This window comes from Malaya genurostris, chromosome 3, assembly GCF_030247185.1.
Source record: "Malaya genurostris strain Urasoe2022 chromosome 3, Malgen_1.1, whole genome shotgun sequence".
Classification (NCBI taxonomy): domain Eukaryota; kingdom Metazoa; phylum Arthropoda; class Insecta; order Diptera; family Culicidae; genus Malaya; species Malaya genurostris.
The window spans coordinates 203,557,172-203,576,008 of NC_080572.1; the positions used below are offsets into that span (position 1 = coordinate 203,557,172).

The window sequence follows — 18,837 nt, forward strand, 5'->3', positions numbered from 1 at the left end:
TAAACATCAGATTGAATAATCGTAAAGGTTGTAAAGTTACAGTTGTAGTAAACTGTAACCTAATGACGGAAATTTGAAGTAAGTCAACGAGTGTGATATTCCAATAAAACTACGCATTCGATAGATCCTTCGCACATTTATTTACAACAATTCGAACGACGCTTATTTGCTAGAGTTGGTAGTGTTTGTGAGTATTTCATTTATAGCTGAACTGCGCTGTTCAGAAAAGTCGGTTAAATCGTTGGCTGAATCCTCTGGCGAACCCATCAAAACCACCGTTGTTACCATTGGCGGCCGGAAGGTAGGTGTTTTGAGGACCACAGAAGGATTGGGTAACGGCTGGCAGCGTAATCGTGGTGTAGATGGTTTGAGCGTCGTGCTGAATTCCGGGGATGGTGCTGGTGACCGTCTTGGTAATGTACTGGACATCATGCAGAGTGGTCGTAGCGACATTGTTCTGTGTTTGAATCTGACCCGGAACGGTGACCGTTGAGTACAAGGTCGTGTACTGGGCAGGTGGCGCCGGTAGAGATATGGTTTGCGTATTGGTTACTGTTTGGTAGACTTGAGTCGGCTTGGCGATGGTGACTGTTGATACAACCGTCTGAGCCGGTTGCGAGATGGTTTGGTAAATGGTTTGCCCCGGTAACGTTACTGGTGGAACAGTAACGGTGTCACGAACGGTTTGAACAACGGGCGAGGTGGTTGTGTAATAGGATGTTGTTGTGATGTATTGGGCTGGTTGTTGAACCGTTGAGTAGATGACTTGTGGTGGCAGAGTAACCGGAGGAGCAGTTATGGTTCTGACGTCTTGTACAGTTTGAATAACCGGAACGGTCGCAGTTTGAACGACCGTTGAGGTTCTAGTAACCGGTGGCAGTGAAACGGTGTTGTAAATGGTTTGAGCCGGAAGTTGTCGTGGTGGCTGCGTAACCGTGGTCACATCCCGAATTGTCGTGTAAGCTGGAGTCGCTTGAATTTGTGTAGATATATAGGTAGAAACAATCGGCGGCTGCGTCACCGTGTTGTAGATGGTTTGCGGAGGTCCAGCAGGTGCCGTGACGGTGTAAGTGTTTGTCAGGGTTTCCGTTTGGTATATCGGTACCGTTTCTGTGTAGGCCGATGTAATGTAGATCGAGGAGTACTGAGTGATGGTTTGTTCATCGTACAGGATCTGTCCTTGGGCAGTTTCTGTGAAGACCTGATATTCGGTTGTTGTCTGCGTGACATATACTGTCTGATCAGGTTGAAAAGCGCAACTTGGCTTGGGGTAGAAGTATCCATTGAAATCATCTGCTCGAACTGCGGCAGCCAGTGCCAAAACGATCAACGCCGCACATCTCTACAGGTTCAAAATGAGAAAGTAAACATTTATTAAAACAGTTTCATTATTTTGTTGAATTGTTATCGCTAAACAGTCGAGAATACTCAAGGTGTCTAGACTAACTCGCAAGATTCAGACAGACAAACAAAAAATGACCATGAGATAATCTACTAACTTTGGCAGTGATTTTTCTTGGAATAATTCGAACTAGTTTAGAAGATCACTATCGTAAAGGCAGACATTTATTAACCATTATGTTAACAATCTCTTATTAACTGGCACTGGCAGCTTTTTTGAGTATTTTAATCACGTGACTTGGTCTTGGTTGGTTGCTTAGAAGAGCAGATTATAGCGCTGATTGAATCCCCGTCCGAATCCTCCGTTATTGCCATTGCCAGCGGCGGGCAAATAGGTATTTTCAGGACCACAGTACGTCTTTGTTACTCCTGGAAGTGTTATCGTGGAATAGATAGTCGGTGCGTCGTACAGTGCACCGGGGACTGTGTTGGTTACGGTTTTAGTAATGTACTGGACGTCTCGAAGCGTAGTTGTGGCGACGTTGTGCTGAGTCTGTTGTTGTCCTTGAACGGTTATCGTGGAGTAGATGGTTTGGTACTGGGCAGGCGGTGCTCGGCGCGTGATGGTTTGTGTATTGGTGATGGTTCGATACACAGGAGTAGCCGTGGTACTGATGACGGTCGAAACTACAATTTTCGCTGGTTGGGTAATGGTTTGATAGGAGATTTGGCCCGGTAGGGTAACCGGCGGAACAGTGACTACGTCACGAACCGTTTGAACGACTTGTCTGGTAGAGGTTAGATAAGCGGTCGAGGTGATGTACTGTGCTGGTTGTTGCACTGTCGAATAGATGATTTGTGGTGGCAACGTAACGGCCGGAACAGTAACGGTTCTAATATCCCGGACAGTTTGAATAACTGGGATAGTCGAAGTTTGAACGACGGTTGATACTCTGGTAACTGGTGGCAGTGAAACGGTATTATAAACCGTCTGGGCAGGGATAACTTGCGGTGGAAGTGTCACTGTGCTAACATCACGGATCGTCTGATAAACTGGAGTTGCTTGGATTTGTGTAGAAACGTACGTCGATACAACGGGAGGTAGCGTGATAGTATTGTACACCGTTTGAGGACGTCCCGCCGGAATCGTTACAGAGTAGGTGTTCGTTTTAGTAACGGTTTGATAAACCGGTACCGTTTGCGTGTACGCCGATGTAATATAAATTGACGAGGTCTGCGTGATAACTTGCTCATCACGTTGAATGTTCCCTTGGACCGTTTCCGTATATACTTGATAATCGGTTTGGGTTTGCGTTACGTACACCGTCTGGCCAGGTTGAAAAGCGCAACTCGGCTTTGGATAAAAGTATCCGTTGAAATCCTCAGCATGTGCTGTGACAGCCAGTGCCAAAACGATCAGTGCCGCACATCTCTACAAGTGCAAAACGAAAAAATAAATATTAGCAGAAAAAGTACTCACAGTATCATCAAAGATCATATAATAGAGCTTGATCACCATCTCAGGCCAACAGCCAAACAACTTTTTTTTGCCAAACTTCTGTTGACGAACATGGATTTCAAGGTCATCAAAACTAACCGGACTAAATGGCACGAACAAACATCGCCAACAACTAAATGGACTTAAAACCGAATTATGTAATCACAGCTAATATGCATTTTTTGAATGAAGTGACTTGCATAGCTAATTCTGCTGCAACCTTATGCGCGGAGCATTCATTGTTGAAATTGCTTGAAGGCAGATGCCGCCGGACCAGTTTCGAGAGCATTTATGGGTGACTGCATGTAAACAAATGGCAGTTTTCGGTAGCAGAGTTAATGCAAACTTTGGCTGGTTTTTTTCTTTCGTTGGCATGATCTTGTCGAGTGGGGTTTGAAATTGATAATTGCGGACATGCTTTGTTGATGGGCTGTCGATTTAGAGGGTTTTCTTGGAGGGACGCATAGGAAACCAGCACATGGAATGTCAACGGAATTTATGTATTAAGATGTTCCGTTTGCTTTCGGGTTAAATCGAGTGTACACTTTGTACCGATCGAGAATATTTTAGATGTGAAATTTCAGACATGTTTACTCATTTATGAAGTATTTTTATTGCACGGGTGTAAAAACCGATTTAACTCAAACTTTGACTTTCAAAAATGTGCATGTATTTTGGTATGCATTTTCGTCAAATCATTGTAATTTAAGAACTGATTTTGTTATGTTTTCGATACTGTTTATGGCAAAATCAATTATATTTAAATTATTAAGACTTCAGTTGGGTGTTCAGTCACAACTCGATCTGATTGATTATTGTTTAAAATTTTGGAATTATACATAACAAAATCTGAATTTGATATAAATTCGCTAGTATCGATTGTATCTTGTTGTGTTTAAGATTACATTCATGCAAAATAATATTGTGAATTGTAGTTCATTTGCCTTTTCTATCAGTAAGACAAAAAAAGCACAAATTATTTGATCATAGTTTTATATGTAAATAAATGCTACTATTGACAAATCAAATTTTTTGTGCAATTTACATAGAACTAATTATGGACTGTATCATCTTTTATATGTCTTTTTTGGTATAAATATCAAAACGAGATACAATTTCAACATAATTCTACAAATCTCTTGTTTGCAAGATCCAATTTTTTTCGTTCTTTAGGCTCATTAGGAAGGACCTTGCATTTCGGTAGAAACAAGTGCTTTGTAAATAGCAAATACTAAACGTTTGCTTAGTTGATGGGCGAGGTGGCATTAGCAGTCCCACATGATCTGCTATGTGCACTGATGAGTCGAAGGTGAAACATTGAAGAAATTGATACCAATATAAACAAATCATGTTATAAAGTGTGTTTTTAGTGTAACAACTTTTCTAAAAATAAGTCGTACAAATATTATCATCAAATTGTGGGATTTATTTGAAAGACAAATTCAAAATTGAAATTCGTGACAATTATTTTTGAATATGATTTCGGCCATATGTCCACCTCGGATCTTCTGTACGAACGCCATTTTTTGACGATAAATGTTAGAACTTAAAAATTACAATCAAAATTTTTTTATTTTTATTGATTAAGAGAGACCGAGGCTGAACTGGACAGCTAAAATGTCATATAACCAACAACTGTTTCGATCCATGGATTGACTTTGTAAATGCGCTTTCGTGTGACAGACAGACGTCAGTTAGTAGATAAAGCTGAGTCAATTCAGCTGATTTTTCGCGTATAATGCATCGCAGCGGTATTTTTGGTACTTTGTACAGTTCATTTCGTTCGGAGTACAGTGATTATTGAGTGCTTTCAATTACATGGAAAACAAAATTATTATTGCGTTTCGAAAATTAATTTTCTGTGCGGGAATAAGCCGTATAAAAAAGTGAGATTCAACAACATCATTTTCGAATTGTAATTTTTAACAGATTCTTGAAAATTACCAATAGATTTATACCTATATACTTCTATTCTGTTTTGAATCACTTTTTAAAACTACGTGTACTAAATATTTAAGCCAAATGTTAATTACATGTAGCGAAACATAAAAATAGTCTGCAATATAGACTCTAAAGTCAGTGTCGGTATGAACTATTTGGTACAGCAGGGCGTTAAGTTTCGAGACAGTAAATATATTTTCAATCCATTCAAATGTCGTTTCATATTCTAAAGACTGTCCTAGAAAGTATGGACGCAACCAAAAACCACTGCCGTTTCGCAATGGTTCAGAATCTGTCAATGGCTGCGTCCTGTTGTTAACACTCTTCTCTAACCACTTGTGCAGTTGTTTATTCGTTTTCATTAGTTTGTTTCGTAATGCGTGGACTTTCAGCAGAACAACGTCGAAAAATTGTGTACCAATAATGCACAGAACGCGGACTGTCACTGAAAAAGATAGCAAAAAATGGAAGGAGTAAGTGAAAAAGCCGTGCGAAATGCAATCAGGAAGTTCGGTGAGGATAACACCTTTGAGGATAAACCGGAAAACGGGTCGAGAAAAAAGTCCTGCTAACCCTCAGTTGGATAAACGTATACTGAAGGCGATCGGGCAAAAAAAGGAGGTTTGAGTTCGGGATGTGGCCAAAAAAGTGGGCACTTCGAAGTCAGATGTTCTTCGTGCTAAAGAACGAACCTATAAGAAGCAAAAACAACCAAAACGTAGTCCAAAATAAGAAGCAAAGATCAGCCCGTGGGCTCGAAAGCTGTACAATACGATTCTTGCTGGAAATTTGAACTGCATAATCATGGACGACGAAACCTACGTGAAACTCGATTACAAATCCTTACCGGGACCACAATATTATACGGTGCGAGAAGGGCAAGTGTTAAACCAGTCCGAGACATCGATTGAAGTCGAAAAATTTGTTAAGAAAGCTATGGTCTGGCAAGCAATTTGTAGCTGCGGTAAGATTTCGAAACTCTTCATCACCACTGTTTCAATGAACAGCGAAATATACATCAAGGAATTTTAACAAAAACGACTTTTACCCATGATTCGAAGCCACAAGGATCCTGTTGTCTTCTGGCCGGATCTTGCTTCTTGCCACTACTCGAAATCAACAGTAGAATGGTATACTACCAAAAATGTCACTTTCGTCCCAAAAGACATGAATCCATCAAAGTGCCCACAACTTCGACCAATTGAGGTATTTTGGGCATTAACGAAGGCACATCTTAGGAAACATGTCTCGGCAGCCGAAACCATTCAACAGTTCGAAAAAGATTGGAAAAAAGTGTCAAAATTTGTCGCCAAGAAGTCTGTACGGAATTTAATGAGGAACGTTCGCAAGAAGGTGCGCCAGCTAGTCTACAATGGCTAAGTAGCAAATGTTGAGAATAATATTCTGTTGTTGTAGTCTAATATTATCAGTATATCGAATAAAATTTGAATATCTAACACTTGTGAATTATTTACAGCGTAATCAAAGTGCCTCCATACTTTCTGGGACAGTCTTTATGCGCTGATTAAGGTATCTTGAGATTTAGCACCCTACTGTATTCGTTTTTCATTAGATAGCTTGGGAGAAAACCTAGTTGTGATGGATGTTTTTGGCGTAGGACTTCGTTTTTCTTTACTTTACTCACTTGGATGCATTTTCAAAATTTAACAATATGAAAGTGTAACGAAAATACTCCAGATTTGATTTCTTGATAACTTTTTAAACGAATGGAAGAAGGTGTAAGATTGTTTGTTAATACCATGTGTATTACGTAAACATTTATTAAATAGTGAAAAAAATAGGTCCAAACACGAAACATCAAAATCAACTGAATCTATAAATCGACTCTGTTACACGTTTGCTAGCTTTAGTCTATGATAATCCATGAACACACAAGTTCGCAGGTTTCCATCTACGTTAAGACAATGGAACTACACCCGGCAATATTAAACTGGTGTTTCAGTCTATGGCGAATATGAGGTTCCGTTGCTCAAGCCTAAACGCAGAAAAACAACAACTAGTTCTTCTGTGAGCATATCTACTGTTGGACGTTTGAAGTATGAGTTTCGCTTCAAACAAGAGCAACTGCGTCATCCAACTGCTGGTCCTTTGCATTGGAGAAAAAGTAAACGAAAAATGAATAACGATGGGGAACATTATAGAAAATCAACCCTTCTAATGGCTCTAAATGTTATCTAAGAACTACTAAGATTACATCTTTGTAAATCGGAATTAGAAATAATCAGTTTAGTGCAAATCAAGAATAGTTTGATTGGCTTTGTGCACCTTTCGCTGTACAACATTCACACCAAACGAGCGAAAATAAAGTTGTAATTTAGCTGCCTTGTAGAATTTCACAATTTGGCCCTTCGCCAGAAATTAATCCCTTATAGCATTTTGATAGTTTCCTTCACTTAAATATTGAAATTTATGAAATATTGAAATATATGAGCGATTGTACGATTATATTTTTGTAATGGTTTCCTTTAGATCAAGTCTCAAACTTACAAATGGCTTGGAATGGCGCCCTATTTCCTGGAATATAAACCAACCGTAACCCAATAGTCTTTTCCAGGACTCCAGGGCCACTAACGGTCCTTTTCAGGATCACAAAAGTAACGTAGAGGTTTTCTTTATAAAACTGTCCTAAATCGCCGCCCTACTTCCTAGAGTACAAACTCAATCTTTTAAAATCAAATGGTCCTTTTCTGGACTATAACACGGTCTTAAACGGTCGAACGGTATCAAATAAGTTATTATCTATACATATCTTTAACGCTACAACTATACGACGTCAATCTCGTGGCTATGTTTCTGTTTCTGTTACCTACTCCAAGTTTTATTTTTCAATTTACAAGAGTATCTGGTTTAGCCTTGGTCTCCCATACAGCTAACAAAAGGAGTTGCCGACAACAAATGCATGTTCTTTAAAATCATCAATTTGCAATGAGTTAAACTATAATCCAATGAACACACATATGCTGAACAGAAAATTATCTTAAATGTCATGTTCCAGCTTTATGAAAGGTTTAAATTGGTCACACATTTTTTTTACATTCCTGCATAACCAATTTTTGATCGTAACATCGTTTATATTTCAACAGTGCAATGGTTGATTTTAATCCACGTGCCCATTTTGGCATTACTATATACATGCTGTGTAGGAAGATCTGTAACAAGATTCTAAGTCATTTAATTACCAGAAATATTTTTTGCTCTAAGGTCGATGATCTAATTGTTACCACGAAGAGCTGGTTTGTTCGCGTAGTTCAAAAGGAATAAATATAGCATTTAGAAGAAATGAACAATTTTAGGCCTTGATTCATTATTAGGAGTTTGTTTTTTTTTAGTAAACCGTTATTTAATGATCAGATGAATTACAAAAAATGATGATACAAAAAGAAAGGAACGATCCTGTTTCAAAAGTGCTGAGTCTATTTCTGTATCTGTAGGTGTTAAGCAATTATTCTTGGAAACTGATTTCTACCAACCGTTATTACTGGTATATGGGGACATTTTTTTACATTGATAAGTTGTCAAATGATGCAAATGAATAATTATAGCCTCAATGTTGGAAAGCATTTTTTCCAGAAATAGAAAAGCAAATTAATTTCAATGCATATAGAAATCCAACCAAAGCCACAATATTTTTATGGCATTATCTTTTAGCAACTTTCGTTGGCTTGGGTCAGCATTAGCACGATAATTGATGCATTCACCTTTGAAATTAATCTTCCACGCCTTGTGTTATTGCATTTTAGCGTCCACGATGTGCGGGTGAACGACGAAAAATGATCGCCGCTGGTTGTTAGCTAAAAATGAACATTCGGTTGCCCAAAGGAGTTTGAACTTTGATTGCAGTTGACATTGACTTATGTTAAAAAAAGCAAACATTTCGACAGGTGACGAATGCGCTTGATTACTGCTGTTTTGTATAACCTACGCTAAATTGAGATTTCGTTTGTCAAATTGAGGCTGTGTCGAGCATCACTCTTTGTGAATTTAACTGTGGCTTCGTGCTGGACTGAAACACGCCAACAAAGGTGACATCCCCAGCTCATTGTCCTCCATGGGAAACGCGTGTCGATGGGATTAACTTTAGCACGAGAATGAACTTTGTGAACGTAAAATGGCCAGCTTATTAAGCCACGGGTTATTTTGTCAAATCAACGAGTAGTGGGTCAAACGAGGCCTGTGAAAAGCACCGGACTACCGATGCACTCTAAGTGGCACTAATCGCGGGTTTATTCAAGAAGGTCAAACCTTAACTTCATCATGTGGCTACTTTGCATGTATATTGCGAACCATTTTTTTCCCTAATATCTACGTTTTGATCTGTTTGTCAAGTAGCACTAGGTAGCGCGTTTCCATTCAACTTGAAACGTCTTCTGTCTGATTCCGCTTTTAGGTAGTTTTTAGAAAAAAAAAACAATCTAAACATTATCTCCAGTTTGCTGCCATACTAATGCAAGCTTGCTTCTAACATTCATAAGCTTTAATGGTACAAAGGAAACCATTTGTTTTGTGTTATTTTTTTTTAAAATTGGCAAATCCTAATGAATATGTATAAACATTTTTGCATATATCAGCTTTTTTTCATATAAGACGTGGTAACTCAATAAAAATCACAATATTTCACTTTTTTTTTGTGAGTTTGAAGATATAACAAACTATAGTAGTTGCATTGATGTTTTATTTAGTGTTCATGTGACCAATTAGTGGTTTATCTGATACGAGTCATATTATGCGAAGGAAATACGGACTGTTTAGTACGAGTGTGTTCTGGACTTCTTCAATTTCAGAGCCGGAATCATTTCTGGTCGAGATAACTTCGCATCTTGATTGATGTATATAATCGATCAATGAGCAGTTACAAGTTCATTATAAAAGAGCAATTTCAAGTAACGAAAGTAACAAATGCTAATATACCGTAAGAGTAATAATGTTTAAACGATGGTATAAATATGGTTTTTTTTGACCTGTGCATTAGGGTGGAACAAAATTTAGATTTCAGTTTTACCAAGTTTTTCTTGTTTGCTCTGGATCCCATAAGAACTACGCAAAGGTTTAGCTCTATAGGTGAAACTATATTTTTACGTCCTAGGTTTGAAGTTCGTATGGGATTTAATATTGGAAAATTGACTTTTTACAAAAAAATCGGCTGCAGATCAACCTGTAAACTCTAAAAATGAGTGCATGTGTTATTTTTGTAGGAAAAACGTTCAAAGACAGCAAAACAATCCGACAGTTTTGGTACATGGCTTGTCACGTGAACAGAATCTTCATACTAAGCTGAGCAACAATCGTGAAGACATCAAACATCTTAGTTCAACTGGTATAGCATAATAATAGAAAGTCACATCATATTATTATCACTAGCAGCATTGGCTATAGATATATCAATTAATGAGCCCGGATCTTGCGTCGGTTTTCCATTAATGGCCTTTTCTACAAATGTTGGATTGTCTAGAAGTTATCAAAGGTTTTCTTCCTGGTAAAATTATCTATAAAAATAACACATGCACTGTTTTCTATAGTCTATAGGTTGATCTCCGGCCGATTTTTTTTGTAAAAATACTACATCCTTTACTCGCCATACTAAATCCCATGCAAACTTTAAACCACAGACTAACAGACATGACACTATGAGTAAATTCTTCTAAAACAAAATTTTTGTTCCACCTGTATTGAACTGCGCGAACTATTTACTATCAGGCTTTGAAGAATATCTGAAAATTAACCGTCGATATAAATCATTACGTTGATAATATATTTAACGTTTTTAGCAATGTTTGAAGGCAACAATTTATTTTTCTCAACGTTGTTCAGAAAAATGACTTTTCATGTATGTGGAACCGATTATTGGTTTGTGGTTTATACATAGCTGTAATATTTATAGTTTTTAGTAAGTTTTTCGCACGGAATGCTTAAACAGTTTGTTATCGAGCCCGATGTAAAATGAATCTAGGCTATTAAGTTCAATTGCTCCAGTAGTTCAAACTTGAAATCAAATACCATTCAAAGATTTATAACAGTTATTAAAACAAAATGTAGCGTTGGGAGGATACAAATGTTGGTTTCCAATTGTAACTAATTGATTATGCAATTGATTTCTGATGCAAAGAATATCTTCTTTATCTGCTTTTCTTCTATATCGACATTTCAAGGGGCATATTGCATGATGGGGCATAATGTTTCTTGTTGTGGGGCATAACTCTGAATCTCCCAAAATCATTGAAAATTATGTCTTAGTGTCAGTAGGATCCATAATACTAGCCATGCAATGATTCTGTACATTAAGAATCGGCTGCGAAGTCTGTTGAAACAGAAAGGCCAAATTCCACAAAAGGAATGTAATGCCAAGACTTTTTTTGCTTTGGTGCAATGATGCCTTTCTCATATCAATCATTTTCTCATATAAAATACTGCGCTATTTTTCAAAATAATTTACCTACACTCTTGAAGGAATAGCCAGAATTCGTTTATTTGGCCGTCTACTTATAATGGAGATTTAGAGTAGGTTTCATAACCAAAAAGAAAGGTCAACTATTCGCGAGAGTGGTCTTCTGAGGTCAACTCGGGTTCTGTGGAGGCCGTAATGGTACCAAATGGAAACTCGAATCGAACAGTGATTAGCATAATTGTTAATTTAAATAAAAAAAAAAATCCGAACCGAAAATTTTTAATTTTGGCATTACTCAATGATGCAAACATTTTCACGCATACGGTAGTTCTGGTTTCGTTCGTAGTTATAATAACGAAATTCACAAAGATGTAAAAAAAAGTTAGATATAATTTTGTTATGATATGTTCTTCGGGTCCTACTTCATACTGAATATTGCTGAATAATAAGGATAAGGAGGACGACCGAAACAAAGAGTATTCATAGAATGACATAATAAGAAATTTTGGTCCCTTTCTGTGTTATTTTGTAGTTGTACAGTTTTTCGAACACTATAGTGCTGGATAGTAATGTGTTTCCTAGGTATAATTGTACACAAAAGCCTCAAAATTCAATGATAAAAACAGTTAATAACAGAAAAGCAAGTGTTTAATACGAGGATGTCATTTGGTTTTGCACCTTTGAGGGGCGTTGAGGTCAAATTATCCTCTATCAATGCTAGATTGTACTTTTTTAAGGGCTCGATCGCTCGGTATTTTGGAGTCGATTTATCCTTTTGTTCGTTATGACGTGAGTCGTTATGAACGTTGTTAAATTGTTATCAGTACCTAAAGTAAATCAGGCTGGAAATAGAATGTTGATTGTAATAACAGAAATGAAAATTCGATTGGTTATTTGTGAAATTTTTTTTTGAATCGCACATCGGCCGATGAAAGTCTGAGCATATACGGAGTTCTCTCAGCTGGTTTTCTTTCTGAATTGTGTTTTATCACATCCAGAGTAGTTCAATTGGCCGAACGATTTCAGCACATAGGAGGAAGTAGCGGGCTCGAGTTCCGTCTTTGGGGTAGTTTTTCGCATACTTTCTTTTCGGCTGTATCATTTATCATTCTTTTCTAGTCGGTTTTTCGTTGAGTGCTGATAAATGTTCTATTGCTTAGTAGCTGCTGGAAAAGCTAAAAAATATTAATTATTTAACGTCTCGCATTCAGCTTATCAGTGTATTAGCAGATTATGTTGGACTGATAATGCAACCTTGCGGATCAACATAAACTGCTAAGCAGACGTAAAGCCATTGCTGTTTGCAACGCACTTATTTTGCAATGTCTACCCTAACGTCTCAAACGAAAACAAATTTTCGACTTTATGACCCCAAACATATTGTAGTCATTTAGGTAAGTGCGTTGCAAATAGCAATGACTTTATTGAAACAATAGCGTGATGGATAAGACCATCGCTATTCACGCAGCCTATCTGGTACCGATTCTCAACCTATAGTCAAATAAATTTTTGTTCGTTCACAATTTACAAAGATAGTTTAAATATTTTACTTGGTCTCGCGAATCGATTTTCCTATTTGATTTATTTCTCACACTACCTATATATAACTAAAATTTCTTATAATGTGTACCATATCGAATTGTGAATGTTATGAGCCAGAAATATCAAGTTCGATTAGTTTCTTCGGTTATCTAACACTATTTACTAAGATGATTCCACAATGTTACCAGTCCTAATAAAATTTGAAAGTATAGTTCTTCATACATCAGGCCTGAAAGCAGTTAAGTTCAGACCTTTTTTTTTTTAAATATTTAGCTTGTAGATGTTGTTTAACAAACTAGTTTTATTAACATCTAATAAAAATAAAGAATTTTTCGGTACTGTAATTTACGCTGACTCTGTATGCAAAAACAACAGTCAAGGCAAGCTTCATTGGGTGTTTAGTAAGTTTCTGGAAATTAAGTTCTTTAAGTTTCTCTCAAGCGGTACGACTTGTGTATAATAAAAATAATACATTCTTCAACAAATCTACTTCAATATTTCAATACTCATTTAAAAACATAAACTCATTGTTCGCACTGTACACAGTCTACCTGTGAAGGCACCATGCTTTATGGTTGATTCTGAAAAGTGTGTTTTTTTCAAGTATGCATATTGAAGAGCAGTTTTACGGATGATTCTATGATCAGGAAAATATTGAACGTGATATTTTAACACGCCTCTATGGCTCAAAAACTAAATGTAATCCCTTTATTGATACACAATGCAAGATTTTGAATAGTGGTAACATGAATGTTCAAAATAGTACTTGAGATTAATGTGGTTAAAAATATTTAGCGATAAAAATCAGAGAAACTCCAAAAACAGTCATCAGACTTCACATACATAAATTTCAGATACAGTTTAAAAACAAAAAAAGTTACGGCTAAAATAATTTTTTTCGGTTTTTTAACGATATCAAACTAACTAGAGATTATAAGAGGAGAAAGAATATGAAATCATAGAGCCATAGTACTCAAGGAAGAGCAAGGATGTGAAGAATAAAGTGCGGAAAAGTGAGACGTGACAAGGGTCATTTAAGTAAGCAGAAGGCTTCTCGTATCTAAACTTTTACCTTCTACCAGAGGAGTCGAACTTAGGCATCTTAGCGATACGAGTTATCCGAGCCTCTGATATGTCAGAAAGTAAAGGCAAAGGTCGTTTGCCATTTACTGTCCGAACCGGCAAACGACCTTTGCCTTTACTTTCTGTCCATTTACTGTACGAACGACCTTTGCCTTTACTTTCTGACATATCAGAGACTCGGATAACTCGTATCGCTAAGATGCCTAAGTTCGACTCCTCTGGTAGAAGGTAAAAGTTTAGATACGAGAAGCCTTCTGCTTACTTAAATGACCCTTGTCACGTCTCACTTTTCCGCACTTTATTCTTCACATCCTTGCTCTTCCTTGAGTACTATGGCTCTATGATTTCGTATTCTTTCTCCTCTTATAATCTCTAGTTAGTTTGATATCGTTAAAAAACCGAAAAAAAGTAAAAAATACTGACTGACCAGAAGTCATAAATAAAAAAGTAAAAAGGCTAAAATAATTTAAAAAGCTTCAAGTTGTTGTTGAAATACGACCATTTAAACCAATGATTAGTTTGTTTAGACTTGTGACGCGGTGTGTGTTTCTGTTGAATCTGTTTCCATACAGGGTCCGGCACTCGAAGTGTAACCAATTAAAAAGGCCATAAATTCAGTTTGGAAAATTACTTTTACTTAATTCAAAGTACAAAATGTGTAAAAATAATATAAAATTCAGAATCAATTCACCTTTGCTCGATATGACCACCTTTTGCCTTGACTATGGCCTTGAGACGGTCAAAAAACGAATCGCAAGTTGCCGAATGTGACTTGCAGGTATTTAGGCCCACTCGCGGACAATAACTTTTTTCAGTGCCTCGAGACTGGTGTATCTTTTAGTTCGGACTTTGCTCTCCAAAATGGCCCAAAGAGAATAATCCATTGGATTCGCATCTGGTGAATTCGAGAGCCATTGTGTGGACGTGATGAAGTTCGGAACGATGTTTTTCAGCCATTCTTGGATCACTCGAGCTTTGTGAGACGGTGCCGAGTCCTGCTGAAACGTCCATGGTCTGCCACCGAAATGTTTGTCTGCCCACGGCTTCAAATCAACCTCCAAAATACTTTCCCGATAATATGTCGCATTTACCTTGACGCCAGGCTCGATGAAAACGATTGGAGAGCGCCCATCTGCGGTTACAGCGGCCCAAACCATTATCTGTTGGGGTGCTGCCTCCTGGTGGCCAATCGATGAATCAAATTCTCGTATGAACGGTCGGTCAAGTAAACCCTATCGTTTTGAGAGTTTACGAATTGCTCAATTGGAAAAATTTTCTCGTCAGAAAATACAATGTTCGGAAATTGACCGCTTTCGGCCAAACGAAGCAACTCCTTCGCTCTCTCAAGTCAAGATTTTTTTTTCACGTTCAATTTTGGCAAAATGGTTTCTTGCGCTTGTAAACAATACAACTCCGAACTGTCATTTAGCAAATTTCTAGAGAGCTGATGCCCGTGCGTCAGCTGCGCGAGCGGTCTGAAGTTGGTTACACTTCGAGTGCCGGACCCTGTAGACATAGGACTATAATTGAATGCTGTGGTGGCCAAGTAAAGTGAAGCATGCTTGGTTCCTCTAGTCAATTGAGCTTTCTTTTCATGTGTTTTCATATGCAGGGTAGTTTAATTGGTAAAACTATTTCCCTGGTTACGAGCTAGCCACGGGTTCGAGTCCCGTCTATGCGCTAACATTTTTGCGGTCTTCATTACATAGTTGCATTCTCATGTCATTTTTCTAATCTGTTTTCACCGTTAGATACTGACCAAATTTAATAATATTTGCCAAAAGCTTTCTGCTATTCCACCTAAGAACGATATCTAATAGACTGCTGATATTATATTCATTAGACTGCAAGTGGAACATTTCATCTTTGACTCATCAGTGCAGAGCAGGTCAATTTGAACTGCTCTGCACTGATGAGTCGAAGACGAAACATAAAAAATATTATTAAATGGTAGTTGCTAAACCATTTTGAACCTCACAAAAGTCCCTATGCACAATTTGAGCTAAATCGAACAAGGGTAAGTGGTGCTATCCTGCGGTTCCAGTATGGGAAATTTCAAGCTTAGGATTTCAGGGAAGATCTTCATAAGACTGAAGTTATAAAAATAAAATACCAAATACCACATGTAGAACATGAGTTGAGATGATCTAAGAGACGTTTGAATACTATTGAGAACAACTATTAAGCAGTTACATTGAAAGCGAAAATATTAAAATTCAACCGCATCACAATTCAAGGAGTTTCTAAATTTCATAAGGTTGATTTTTCTGCAAAAAAAAGTTTGCGATAAAACCCGATCTCGATGTTTCATGCATTGCTAAGACATTTGAGTTCAACTAATAATTTCGATTTAAGAAATTTAGTGATTTATACATCTATCCGATTGTTTAATTTTCAAGTTTAAAAAATTTCAAGCTTTGACCGCCAGTCGGCACAACTCACCCATGTTCAAATCAGCTCAAATTTTCGTTAGTGACTTTTTATGTGTTGAAGCATTTATGTACTTCCGTTTTAAAAAGTTAGAGATGACAATTTTTTGACACCCTATTATTCATTAAAAAAATTAAATTGGGAGTTTGCAATTGTTAATCATCAAAAAAATGACATAACTTCTGATTTTGAAAACTGCCCGATTTTTGTCTGTTGCCGGAATTCTTATAAATTGCTCACAAGTTCAAATGTTCAATCCCGATCTGTATGGATTCTGGCGGAATGATTGTAGCTCTGGTCAAGTATTATGCCTTATCAATAGTCAGCCACGAAGTTTAGAATCGTGACTTTGAATTTTCCTAATGGCAGTGTTCCGAGGATTCTATTCCTTGATATAAAATCTATAAAATATAAATTTTAGAAGGCGAAACCGAGAATTTTAAAATTGATTCTTAAAATTGCTTTTGTCACTTTAATTACTGTTTTCAAATAATTTTGATTAAATTTTCGTTCAATTAAATCAAATTAAAAATATTTGTTCAAATCTTCGATGTCGATTTGTCTCAGAAACAGGAACAATCGGATTTCTAAAAGTTTTGACGTTCTGTAGCTAATTCAATTGACAACTCATTTTGAACTAATACCTAAACCCAAGCCAAGCCAGGGAACTACATCCCGGTGCGGAACATGACCTTCTGTTTCAACACGCTTTTGCAGTAGATTGGACAGTATTTAAGAACAATTGCTTGGCCAAAACTATGCAATCCTGACGACACTAAAAATCCTACCAGGTCGGGACTCGAACATACGATATCTGGCTTGCGAGATTTGCAGCTTATACTCTGAACCACCCACCCCAGTCAATTTTAATTTAAACTTAACCATAATCATAAATATTTTTGCAGATGTTCTAAAAGTTTTTCAGTAAAGAAATAAACCGTATCAGTCGTTCCACGTGAACATAATCCGAACTGTAGAAGGTTGGCTTGCTGCACTCATAACTCTGTTGAAATGTCTTTTTGCGTTTATACTACTAGCTGTACTTGAGTTTTATCAAGTTCTGATACACAACAGTAGCTCCGAATGTAGAGCATCGTATCCAATTTCACCTGTTCTGAGACAGTACCCGGGTAGGTGTAAATAGCAAACAAAGATTAAAATAATAACAACTTTTACCATCATATCTTGGCTTGATGTTTCTGTGTTATCACAGCGATACTTGATATTTTCGTGATATTGCATCCAAGGAATCAAGAAATTATACAATATCTGTTTAACATCAAAATTAGTTATAATATCTTATTTTGTTATTGATGAGCTTTTCCAATTTCATTAAGTAAATTGATCGAGTAGTTCTATCTTCAAATAAAATACTATTGAATAAACTGCATCAGGATCAGATAAGAGAAATACTTATGATATTACTTTATTCTGAATGCTAGAATATAAAATAATTGAGAAATTAGTCTTCTATAAATATTTTGTTCTTGGTTTCATATTACAATGACAGAATTTTATATTTTGTAGCTATTTTCTCATGCAAGTTTTGTTATGATTTTTGATATTTTAACTCTTATTTCAAACTAAATAATGTTAATTTCTACCATTGAGATGTTTGGTTTTAATAACAGAATTTGTTATTGGTTTGCAAATCACTTCTACCCGGGTATCCGCCCAATGTAATTTTTTGCTATTCTGTTTCAGAGCGAGTAACTGACTTTACTTCAAATCGTATCCATGTCGGTCTATTTTCACTCACCATCATCTCTCACAAGTATCAGTTCCGAGTTCTCGAATTTCACTGCCAAGATTCACTTTCAGTTCACAGCCAGAAGCAAATATTGCACAACCACCTGTTCGTTATCACAGTTTCGTAATGTTTCGCACAGCGGCACACGAGAACAAAAGTTTCGTTTCTTCGGGCTAGAAGATCCAATTTCACACCTTCAATTTGCCAACTCGCCGGTCAGCCTCGAGATGTAGACTTCTGAGCGAACTCTAAGATGTTAATTTATTCTATATTTATGAGCACACGACGGCACACCAACGATCCTGCCCAATTGCCACTTCGGAACTAAAACACTCGTTAAGGCACCGGTCTTATTTATATCTAATTGGTCAAGAAGCGTCGCAAACTGCATGGCACCGGCAAGATTGGCGCTCGACGCTGCAGAAGACAACACGAGATGAGATGTTTTCAGGTGGACATCTCCATCATTGAAGCGTCGCCGTCGTTTCTGTCATTATTAGTGGTCAGCAAAGGTAGATTAATCCACCGCCGGGGATAATTAAAAGAAAAGGGTTGTCGGCTATCAGAGTAAAAAAGCTGTAGTTTCCATAATCTTTTGACTAGACCTTTCAGATCAACTTTCGTTATTTACCCCGACAAGTATCAGATACACCTTTTTATCATAACTAGAGATACAATATTTTTCTCTTTTGAAATTTACGGATATCTTCCAGTCACAGTTTCATACTATTGGAAAAGATAGGTTTTGGTCAAATGCCGTTTAACATTTGAATGTGTGACGTTTTATTTAAATATGAAAATATATTAATATTTATTCTGCTATGAAAAACAAATATCAACAAGCATGCA

The 18,837-nt window shown here is 37.0% G+C and overlaps 1 protein-coding gene across 2 annotated transcripts; it reads right to left on the bottom strand.

The window, feature by feature from the left end:
• Nucleotides 1–116: 116 nt before the first annotated feature.
• On the bottom strand, nucleotides 117–18,328 carry LOC131434858 (uncharacterized). 2 transcript variants are annotated; one of them, XM_058602071.1, is made up of 2 exons: nucleotides 17,998–18,328; nucleotides 117–1,342 (listed from the first exon to the last, which is right to left on the bottom strand). In XM_058602071.1, the coding sequence occupies exons 1-2, from the start codon at nucleotides 18,001–18,003 to the stop codon at nucleotides 221–223; spliced, it is 1,128 nt and encodes a 375-aa protein (XP_058458054.1). In that variant the 5' UTR covers nucleotides 18,004–18,328; the 3' UTR covers nucleotides 117–220. The 2 variants fall into 2 exon arrangements, with proteins under 2 accessions (XP_058458054.1, XP_058458055.1); XM_058602072.1 differs by lacking the exon at nucleotides 117–1,342 and adding an exon at nucleotides 1,536–2,773 and having other exon boundaries at nucleotides 17,998–18,325.
• Between the last annotated feature and the right edge of the window lie 509 nt (nucleotides 18,329–18,837).